This window comes from Phyllostomus hastatus, unplaced genomic scaffold (genome assembly GCF_019186645.2).
Source record: "Phyllostomus hastatus isolate PE091 unplaced genomic scaffold, TTU_PhHast_1.1 phas_contig_86, whole genome shotgun sequence".
Taxonomy (NCBI): domain Eukaryota; kingdom Metazoa; phylum Chordata; class Mammalia; order Chiroptera; family Phyllostomidae; genus Phyllostomus; species Phyllostomus hastatus.
This window is the reverse complement of record NW_025333977.1, coordinates 34,749,083-34,760,347: the sequence shown is the minus strand read 5'-3', so window position 1 is coordinate 34,760,347 and position 11,265 is coordinate 34,749,083. Positions and strand designations below refer to the sequence as shown.

At 37.8% G+C, this 11,265-nt stretch overlaps 1 protein-coding gene across 1 annotated transcript in view; it reads right to left on the bottom strand.

The window, feature by feature from the left end:
• Positions 1–2,537: 2,537 nt before the first annotated feature.
• Positions 2,538–11,265, bottom strand: part of LOC123827047 (kininogen-2-like) — a 41,138-nt gene continuing 32,410 nt past the window's right edge. Inside the window, exons 8-11 of the mRNA XM_045851330.1 lie at positions 6,496–6,603; positions 6,293–6,379; positions 4,771–4,848; positions 2,538–2,779 (exon numbers count right to left, since the gene is read on the bottom strand). Of these exons, the coding sequence (XP_045707286.1) occupies positions 2,699–2,779; positions 4,771–4,848; positions 6,293–6,379; positions 6,496–6,603 (354 nt within the window). The 3' untranslated portion in view covers positions 2,538–2,698. The remainder of the gene's footprint in view (positions 2,780–4,770; positions 4,849–6,292; positions 6,380–6,495; positions 6,604–11,265) is intronic.

Genomic DNA, 11,265 nt, shown 5'->3' with positions numbered 1-11,265 from the left:
AAATTTTCTTTAAACTTGCCTGAGGTTAGATTTTTTTGCTAATGAAAAGTTGGTGGACATAGGACTTCCAGCCAAGATGGAGGCACAGGTGAACACACCGTACCTCCATGCACAACCAAGATTGGGACAACAACAATTTAGAAACAGAATAACATCCAGTAATGACAGAAAATTGATCTGAGTGGAAGTCGGACAACCAAGAAGTTGAATTAGACCCTTGCATCCAGACCAGTAGGAGGGGTGGAGATGAGCAGCCGGGCACAGGTAGGGCTGCAGCGTGGAGGGCAGAGAGCTGTGGGACCGGTGCGTAAGACATTTGGGGGCACGTAAGGCATCTGGGACACACGGGACCGCAGCGGGTGGACCCTGAGTGCAGCAGTTGGCAGACCCAGTGAGGCAGCGATAGTAAAGCAAGGCAGGGCGCGCAACCCAGGATCACAGCGCTGGGAAATACAGCCTTGGGACACTGACTGAGGACATCTGTGGGAATTGGGGCGCACTGAGAGACACCCATCCTCATGGGGGAGGTCCTTGGAGGGTCCACAGTGTGCACAAGCCCACCCACACAGGAATTGGCACCAGAGGGGCCCAGTTTGCTAGGGGGAAGGAGCAGAGGGGACTGAGGTCCCACGGAGAACAGCAACCGCCACTGTTCCCTCTCAACCCCGCCCCCCATACAACATCCCTATCCAGCGACTGCGGGGCACAGCCGTGGTGAACATCTAAGGCTCCACCCCTCACTGTAACAGGAGTGAACAGACCAAAAAAGAAAAAAATGGCTCAAACAGAACAAATCAATACCCCAGAACTCATCCTTTTAAGTGACTGAGAGATAGCTAACCTATCAGATGCACAGTTCAAAACACTGGTGACCAGGATGCTCACAGAATTGGTTGATTTTGGTCACAAATTAGATGAACATATGCAGGCTACAATAAGAGAAATAAAGAAAAATGCACAGGAAACCAATAGTGATGGGAAGGAAACTGGGACTCAAAACAATAGAGTGGACCAGAAGGAAGAAAGAAACAACCAAACAGGAAAGAATGGAGAAATAAGAATTCCAAAAAAAAAAAAAACAAGGAGAAGCTTAGGAACCTCCAGGACATCTTTAAACATTCCAACATCCGAATTATAGGGGTATCAGAAGGAGAAGAGGAAGAATCGGAAATTGAAAACATATTTGAACAAATAATAAAGGAGAACTTCCGCATTCTGGCAAAGGAAACAGATTTCCAGGAAATCCAGGAAGCTCAGAGAGCCCCAAAGAAGTTGGACCCAAGAAGGAACACACCAATGCACATCATCGTTACATTAGCCAAGGTAAAAATGATGGAGAGAATCCTAGAAGCAGCAAGAGATAAGGAGACAGTAACCTACAAAGGAGTTCCCATCAGACTGTCAGCTGATTTCTCAGAAGAGACCTTAGAGGCAAGAAGGGGCTGGAAATGAGTATTCCAAGTGATGAAAGGCAAGCACCTACATCCCAGATTACTCTATCCAGCAAAGCTTTCATTTAGAATGGAAGGGCAGATAAAGTGCTTCTCAGATAAGGTCAAGTTAAAGGAGTTCATCATCACCAAGCCCTTATTTTATGAAATGTTAAAGGGACTTATCTAAGAAAAGAAGATACAAAAAACATGTATAGTAAAAGGACAGCAAACTCACAATTATTAACAACCACACCTAAAACAAAGCCAAAAGAAACTAAGCAAATAACTAGAATAGGAACAGAACCACAGAAATGGAGATCACATGGAGGGTTAGCAACAGGGGAGTGGGAGGAGGAGAGAGGGGGAAAAGGTACAGAAAATAAGTAGCATAGATGGTAGGTTGAAAATAGGCAGGGGGAGGGCAAGAATAGTATGAGAAATGTAGAAGCTAAAGAACTTATGACACATGGACATGAAGTAAAGGGGGGGAATGTGGGTGGGAGAGGGTGTGCAGGGTGGAGGAGAGTGAAGGGGGGAAATGGGACAACTGTAATAGCATAATCAATAAAATTTATTAAAAAAAGAAAAATTGGATATAACATTAACATTTTTGTCTTAATATTAACATTAAGATTTTTTTCTTTTTGGTAATTATCTAGATCATAAAAAATAATACTAAAATACAAATTACTTTTTTACTATACTTTTAAATTGTATCTTCATTACCATTTAGTCCTATTATACTCCCCTCCCCATCACAATCACCCCACTGTTGTCCATGCCCATGAGTCCTTTTTCTCTTTTGCTCAATCCCTCCACTCCCTGCCCTCTCCCTACCCTTTGCTGTCACCCTGCTCTCTGTGAATCTTGCATCTATTTTGCTTGTTAATTCAGTTTGTTCATTAGATTCCACATCTGAGTAAAATCATGTGGCATTTGTCTTTCTCTGAATGGCTTATTTCACTTGGCATAATATTCAAGACAAATTATTTTTAACTTTGGCCTGAGAAAGAGGAAAGCAAGTGAGAGATCCTTTAGATTGCTGGTGGACTTTGCTTCAGGATAGATGTGGCTGAAAGCAGACTACTGTGAATTAACCAGGAGTGAGAACATCAAGATCAAACTTTATTTCACCAAGACACAGAGTGGTAAAGTGGCATTCTTCTCAACTGCAATCTCCCCCACCTTCTTGTCCTTCCACGCGGGGCTGCTGACACGTTGGTTGCTGGGGCTATTGTGCCAGGCATGGAGATTCTGCCCACTGGTCAGGAGACCTCACTCTGAGATGGTGGCTCTGCCCCTGCCTCCCGAGTTCGGCCCTTGTACTCGCAATGACTTAGTCGCTTCTGTAAGTATATTAAAATTCTGTTAATCTGAGGTTATCATTCACTAAGACAAGAGCGAAGCACCAGGTGACAAAATGAGACCTTTTCCTGGCATCACTGGTTCTTTATTGAAAAGTACAGATAATATTTGAAATGAAATAAAAACTCAGAGGCTCAAATCATTCCATAAATTGAAGTGGCAGTGACACATGCATCCACAGGCAACTGTAGTTGATTAAAGCCCAATCCTGTTTCCCCAGGCAAAACACAGCAAGGATTATAAAATATGTGGCTCCCTCACATTAAAGATATTAAACACTATCATATTGTACTTTTTTTTGCCAAAATCAGTGCTTTCCAGTGTTGTAAAAAAAAGAGGATGCAATGGTAGAGGGTGGGTGGAGAGGTAATTTCTGCCAAAATTTCTGAACAAACGTTGCATCACATCTCATGGTGTCCCCTTGACAATTACTAAGAACGATTTCCTGCACAAGCCTGCCTCTATCTTACTTCCTCTGCTTTCCATTCTTTTCATTCAATGCACAGCTGCTAAAAACTAAGGAGCACTCAAACTAGCCTCAGCAACAAATAAACGCACAGAAAATTTCTATTAGAAAGCCATGTTGCAAGGAGTAGTTAATGAGGTAACAAATTATTGGCTTATGAGAAACACTCCCAGTCAGAAAGAGAATTATTGGAATAACTTTGTCAAGTGGGAGCAACTATTTGATATAACTAGGCCATTTTGGAAACAGGAAGTCAATTAGTTTGTGTCTCCTTTTCTTATTTGTTCCTCCTTGACTTCTAGTGTTTTTTATTATTATTTTCCCCCTATTCAGGAGCTCAGCATTCTGTCTCTTGACTTTACTTCACAGGTGTTCAGGGATCAGATGCCACAGTTTATTCAAAAGGGTAAGAATCTTTGTAGGAAGAGCAATATCATTGTAACGTGCCCATTTGTTATTAGAAAAGTAAATTGCAGTAAGCCACAAGGCACATTTGGTTGCCCATTTTCTGTGCTAGTTTAGAAAACTTGTGAGGAAGACTCAGAAAGGGTTTAGAATTCTGCATGCAGTTTTATGTTGTCCATAGGAACTGATGGTGTCCCCATGGGTGTCTCACCACTTCTCTCTAGGCTGTTCTGAAACTTCAGGGTATTGAGTGCATTATAGTGGGGTATTTGGACAATGGGCAAAGGGGGCGGTGAAGTGTTACAGAAACCCCCATGGCTGTATACATTACTAAAGAGCATCAGAGAGATCAAAATCAGGAAAGTCTTTCATTTCCACAGTTGGATTCATTCTATTAAGTGGCTTCCAGGGGTGTCCAGGACATTTGGGGTAGCTTGTTTCTGGAAAATCAGGTATCAGGTTAAATGAAAGACTATTTGGCTTTATCTGGATTTCAGGGATCCAAGCATCATCACTCAGTGTGGGAATAGTTGGTGGTATATTAGTCATCCCAGCTGCAACGAGATCTAAGTCCTGAAAGTCAGAAAAGCTAACTGCTACACCTGGCTGAGCTGGGGAAGGGGAGGGCGTTGGCCTTCCTGTCTTTTCATATGTTTGTGCAGATGTAGTACTGTCTTCAGAAGAACTTTCCCCATGCATTGTTCCCCAATCATTGTGCTTCCCATTCTTTTTTCCTTTATTTTTATGTTTTCCATGGCCATGACCATGCTCATGTTTATGTGCATGGGCTAGGCCATGTTCCCACTGATGGCCATGGCCAAGGCCATGCCTCCCTTGGTGTTCAGGAATATAGTCAAGTTTTCTTTGTTGTGCATGGCCATGGCCATGTTGCTGTTGATGTCCATGGCCTAGACCATGACCATGTCCCCTTTGGTGACCATGGCCTTGGTCATGCTCATGTTTATGGCCAAGACCAAGGTCAAGGCCCTGTTTTATTTTCTTTTCATGGCCCCAGCCATGTTTCCGCATGGGTCCTTGTTCTTTTTCTGAATCCTGCTCTTCATCTTGTATAGGTGCCATGGAAGTGTAGGATGGACTTACAGTTGTTACTTCCTTTGTTTCCTCCACTTGTACTGATCGGAAAGGTGAAAAACCTGGAGGTCTTCTCAGCATTACGGTCTAAACAGAAAATATTAAGATGAATGTATTATTGTGAAGCCACACTGTCAATGAGTAAGGAGGGACTCAGACCTGGCAATGCTTTCTTGGTTTACAATGGAGTGAGTCTTTAAATGCTATATTAATATTGCAGAAAGGATGAAAATGTATATTTTTTCCTTTCATTGATTTTATAATTGTGGATATTGACTATTGTCCTTAATAATAGTCCACTAAGATAGAGAGTTTTTTTCTTTCTTTGAAATAATTGGTTGTTTATATTCCAATAATTTCAATAATTTGGAATATTCCTTTGGAATATTTGAACTACATAATCTCTAGGATTCCTTCTAGTCCTATGTTATGTAAAGCCATGGCACATTATTTATTAATTGATACTATTTCTATTAGCTCAATTACTGCTTTTATTTTAAAAGACTCCAAGTGGCTTTAAGAATGGAATATACATGAAGCACATATCCATAATTACCTGTTTGGGCTGAAACACATGTGTTCAAAAGCTTGAAATGCAGCCTTTGTATGGTGTTTGTGTTAGACTATCTATATATCTATGCTTGGTGAAAACCTGAATCAGAAAAAACAGAGAAGAGGCAACTTGCATGGAAGATATGGATTACTTCCTCCTGCACTTTCGCTGCCAGCAGGAACTCAATGGCTAGAGGCAGTGTTCAGTGCTGCAAAGAGCATGTTCTTTAGAGTTAAGTAAGCCAGATCCTAGTTATCAGCATCATGTGAACATGGAGGCTCTGATTTGACCTAGACTTGCATCTGAGGGCTACTAGCTTCACTTTTCTCATCCCTAAGAAACCAACAGCAACTGCCTCATAGGGTTGTGAGGAGAAAAATATGTGTGATGTCCTCAGTGCACTGGCCTGGGGCACAGGATGCATTTGACAATGATATTATTCACTCTAGGATCTAAGCAGCTTGGTAATGTCTAATGTCTCATTCTTGACAATGGGAAAAGAATTACTTACCTCCCAGGGTTCTCTTAAGAACTGCAAAAGATGATACAAACTAATGCTTCTCACACTTGAACATGGGTATGCATCCCCTGGGGATCATGTTAAAATGCAGTTTTGGACTCAGTAGATGTGGAGCGGGCTCTGAGATGTGCACCTCTCCCAAGCTCCTTGGATGTAGGCAGATGCCAAAGGAGCATCTCAGGCACACCTTGAAGCTGCATAGCTAGTGTCAGCTCTCCTCAGCTGGGGCTAAGAGAGAGCCTGCTGAAGCATGGGGCACTGACAGCGAGCAGGGAGTGATTAAGAGGACTGCTGTTTTCCCTTCTAGCCATAAAAAAGAGAGCTCAGCACAGAAATACCACATTTCTCTCCACTTTAAAATTGTCCTCCTATATTTAAATAATGCTTCATTTTTAACCCCATATAGAGCTTTTCAGAATATCAAAATTTACCCAATCTGACTATAATGAAAACCATACCTTTTGTAGTGGTCGACACTTGATAGTAGATTCAATTTTGTTCAACCATAGTACCTCATAAACCTTAGCAGTGCAGCTTAGAATTTCCTATCCATGAAAACAAAGCCAAAAGAGAGAAGAGTGCTATTCATGAATCACTGAAACACATTTAAAACATCAAGTAGATATGCAGGGAATAAGTAGAGAGTTGCATTACTACGCACTCCAAGTAAATTGATCTTGCAATCTTCAGTCAACTCTTTATCACTCTCCTTGGAACATGTGGTTTCCCTGGCCAGGAACTCAATAGAATATTTTGTTCCAGCCACCACCTGGAAATAAATTAGCAGAAAGTAGCTGCTTAATTTATATTATATAATAAATCATGTGTTTTTACCCTCAGGGATCTTAGGGGAGAATATTAAAATTTTAATTACACACTGATCAGTTGAGAGTTATACAGAAAAAGTACAAATGTCTGACAACTAAACTTTTAGTTTGTATGCATGTGTGAAATATTTGGCCATTGGTTGGTCTTGTTTCTTTTTCTACATGGGAAAAAAAAAGCAGGCTATAATTTTTGTTTTTATACCTTTCTGAGTTTTATTGCTCAATAGCTAAAAATTTCATTAGTCATTCAAGAGCTCAAGTTGTAATTGAATCTACAAAGTATAGGATGAAAAACTTAAACATTTTCTTTAAGTCTGCCTGACTGTCCTGCCAAATCTTGAATCACAGACATATTGAGTTAGTGTCACTATAGAAATTATGTGGGTTAACTTATGTAATTAGAAAGGTTGTTCTGATTTTGCAGTTTGCTTCTCTTAATTTTCTTTATATTAAGAAACCATTTCAATCTGTAGCAAAAGTTTTAATCACTATGCACTGCTGTTTACACAACTGACATTTTGTGGCCCTATTTATTTTTTTCTAGAATAGCCACATTATACTTATTTAAAAAATTAAGCTCACACTTTTTAAGCGATTTTCCTCATTTCATTTTATTTTTTAAAACGCGTTTAAAAAATAAAATGAAATGAGGAAAATCGTTTTAAAAAATACTTTGAGGTCAACAATATCACAAATGTACTTTTTAAAAAGTCATTTTAAAATGCCACATCTTTTATCTCTTACAATGGAAAAATATACTCAGTAAAAATGATTTTAAATTATATGTTAAAAAGTTAGCTGATATGGTCCACTTTCTAGACCAAGTTATTCAGTACTTAATTCTAGAGTTAAATGTTTGTGTATGTGTTTGTAGTATTTTATCTTTATCTACAGAATTCATCAATATATCTTGACTTAGAGAGAGATGACCATTATTTAAAAAAATAAATAAAATCACAGCGGGAGGTATAATCTCATCTGTAAAAGCAAACCATAGCAATCTTCCCCATCTCTTTGTGTTTTTTAAAAGTATGGGGAAAGTGTGGTGAGAAGAACAGAGGAGCAAAAGAACAGAGTCACAGGAAGAACTAAACTCCCTTCTACCTTTTTTTTGTTTTGCTAAATAAGCCTGGTTAAATTTTTAATAAAAATTTCATAATTAACTTTTAAAACTCCAGTTCTGTGTGTATAAATGAGGAGGAAGGTCTAGGAGAGTTTTAGAGTTTAAATTTTTGTGATCATAAGTTTTCTTGCTCATTTCAGAATATATTTTAATCTAATTTTTTAAAGAATAATGTTGATCAAGGTAATGTTGCTTAAGAAGCTTGACAATATATGATATAAGCCACAACTGATGGCTCAACTGTATTCATCATCCAGAAGAGGAAATTAAATGGACATAAATCTTCTGTTCTAGGGCCTCAAGATCACATCCATACTGCCATTATTATCAGGCATCATTCTTTTTTTATTGTATTTTTTAATTTACTATTTATCCCCCTTACAACCTCGTGTCCCCTGTAATCACCACACTGTTGTCTGTGTCCAAGAGTTCTGTATCCTTTTTGCTCAATCCTTCCACCCTCAACCCCCCGTAGCTGTCAGCCTGCTCTCTATCTATGAGTCTGTCTCTATTTTTCTTGTTAGTTCAGATGGTTCATTAGATTCCACATGAGTGAAATAATATGGTATTTGTTTTTCTCTGACTGGCTTATTCCATTTAGCATAATGTTCTCCGTGTCCATCCATGCTGTTTCAGAGGGCAAAATTTCTTCTTTTTCACAGCCAAGTAGTATTCCATTGTGTAAATGCCCCATAGTTGTTTTATCCACTCATCTACTGATGGACACTTGGGCTGCTTCCATATCTTGATGATTGTAAATAACACTGCAATGAACATGCAGGTGCTTATGTTCTTTTGAATTAGTGTTTTGGGTTTCTTCGGAAAAATGCCCAGAAGTGGGATCACTGGGTCTAAAGGCAGATACATTTTTATTTTTTTGACGTATCTTCATACTGCTTTCCACCAATTTACATTCCCACTAACAGTGCAAAAGAGTTTCCCTTTTTCCACATCCTTGCCAGATCTTGATATTTGTTGACTTATTGAAGATAGCCATTCTGATTGGTGTGAGGTGATATCTCATTGTACTTTCAATTTGCATTTCTCTGATGATTAGTGATGTTGAGCATCTTTTCATATGTCAGTTGACCATCTGTAGATCCTCTTTGAAGAAGTGTCTGTTCAGGTCCTTTACACATTTTTTAATTGGATTGTTTGTGTTTTTTGGTGTTCGGTTTTGTATGTTCTTTATAAATTTTACATATTAACACCTTATCAGATGTATTGGCAAATACATTCTCTCATTTTGTAGGTTGTGTTTTTATTTTGTTGGTTTCCTTTGCTGTGCAATATCTTTTTAGTTTGATGTAGTCCTGTTTGTTTATTTTTTCTTTTGTTTTCCTACCTGAGGAGACATATCAGACAAAATATTGCTATAAGAAATGTCTGAGATTTTACTGCCTATGTTTTCTATTGTTTTCTATTGTTTTACTGCCTATTTTTATGGTTTCTGGCCTAATATTTAAGTCTTTAATCCATTTTGAATTTATTCTTGTGTGTGGCATAATAAGGTGGTCTGGTATCATTTTTCTGCATGCATCTGTCCAATTTTCTTAACACCATTTATTGAATAAATTGTCTTTAGCCCATTATGTGTGCTTGCTTCATCTGTCAAATATTAATTGAATATAAAAGTGTGGGTTTATTTCTGGACTCTCTATTCTGTTCCATTGATTTCTGTGTCTATTTTTATGCCAGTACCATGCTGTTTTAATTATTATGGCCTTATAGTATAGTTTGATATTAGGTAGTGTGATTCCTCTAACTTTGTTCTTTCTCAGGATCATTGTTGCTATGCAGGACTTTTTGTGGTTCGATATAAATTTTTGAAGTATTTGTTCTAGTTCTGTGAAATACATCATTGTTATCTTGGTAGGTATTGAGTTGAATCTATAGATCGCTTTTGGCAGCATGGACATTTTAGTGATGTTTAGTGATGTTAATTCTTCCTATGCATGGACATGGTATGTGCTTCCACTTATTTGTATCTTTTTCAATTTCTTTCTTCAGCGCCTTACATTTTTTCAACTATATGTCTTTTACATCCTTGGCTGGGTTTGTTCCTAGGTATTTTATTCTTTTTGAAGCAATCGTGAGTGGTATTGTCTTCTTAATTTCCTTTTCTGATAGTTCATTATTGGCATGTAAAAAAGTAACTGATTTCTGGATATTAATTTTTTATCCTGCTACTTTGCTGAATTCATTTATCAATTCTAGTAGTTTCTTGGAATCTTTAGGATTCTCTATGTACGATATCATGTTATCTGTATAAAAGACAGTTTTACTTCTTTCTTTCCAATTTAGATGCCTTCTATTTCTTCTTGTCTGTTTGCTATAGCTAGCACTTCCAGCATTATGTTGAATAAGAGAGGTAAAAGCAGACATCCTGTCTTGCTCCTGATATTAAAGGGAATGCTTGTAGATTTTGCCCATTAAGTATGACACTAACAGTGGGTTTGTTATATATGGCCTCTATTATATTTGTGTATGTTCCCTCTATCCCACTTTGCTAAGTGTTTTCATCAGAATGGGTGCAGGATCTTATTAAATGCTTGTTCTGGATCAATTGATATGATCATGTGATTTAATCCTTCATTTTGTTTATGTGGTGTATCACATTTATTGATTTGTGAATGTTGTACCAATATTGCATTTCTGAAATAAATCCCACTTGATTATGGTGTATAATCTTTCTAATGTATTGCTGGTTTTGGTTTGCTAATATTTGTTGAGGATTTTAGCATCTGTGTTCATCAGTGATGTTGGCCTATAACTTCTTTTTTTAGTGTAATCTCTTTATCTGGTTTTATAACTAGGATAATGCTGCACTCATAAAATGTGCTGGGGAATCTTCTCTCCTCTTGAATATTTTGGAATAGTTTGATAAAGAGAGGTGTCAGTTTCTCTTGGAATGTTTGGTAAAATTCACCAGTGAAGCCATCTAGTCCAGGGCTTTTGTTTTACGGGAGTTTTTTTTATTACTGCTTCAATTTCACTAGATATAATCTGTCTATTTAAATTCTTTGATTCTTCCTGATTTAGTTTTGGAAAATTGTATGTTTCTAGGAATTTATCCATTTAGTCCAAGTTTTCCAATTTTTTGGCATATAGTTATTCATAACATTTTCTTACAATTCTTTGTATTTCTTGGTATCAGTTGTTATTTCTCCTCTTTGATTTCTGGTTTTATTTATTTGGGTCCTTTTTTTTCTTGATGAGTCTGGTTAAAGGTTTGTCAATCTTGTTTATCTTTTCAAAGAACCAGCACTTAGTTTCATTGACCTTTTGTACCATTTTTTAAAGACTCTGTTTCATTTATTTCTGCTCTAGTCTTTATTATTTCCTTCCCTCTACTCACTTTGGAATTTATTTATTGTTCTTTTGTATGGTCTTTGAAGTGTGAAGTTAGATTGTTTATTTGAACTTTTTCTTGTTTCTTGAGATAAGCCTGTAATGGTATGAATTTCCCTCTTAGGATTGC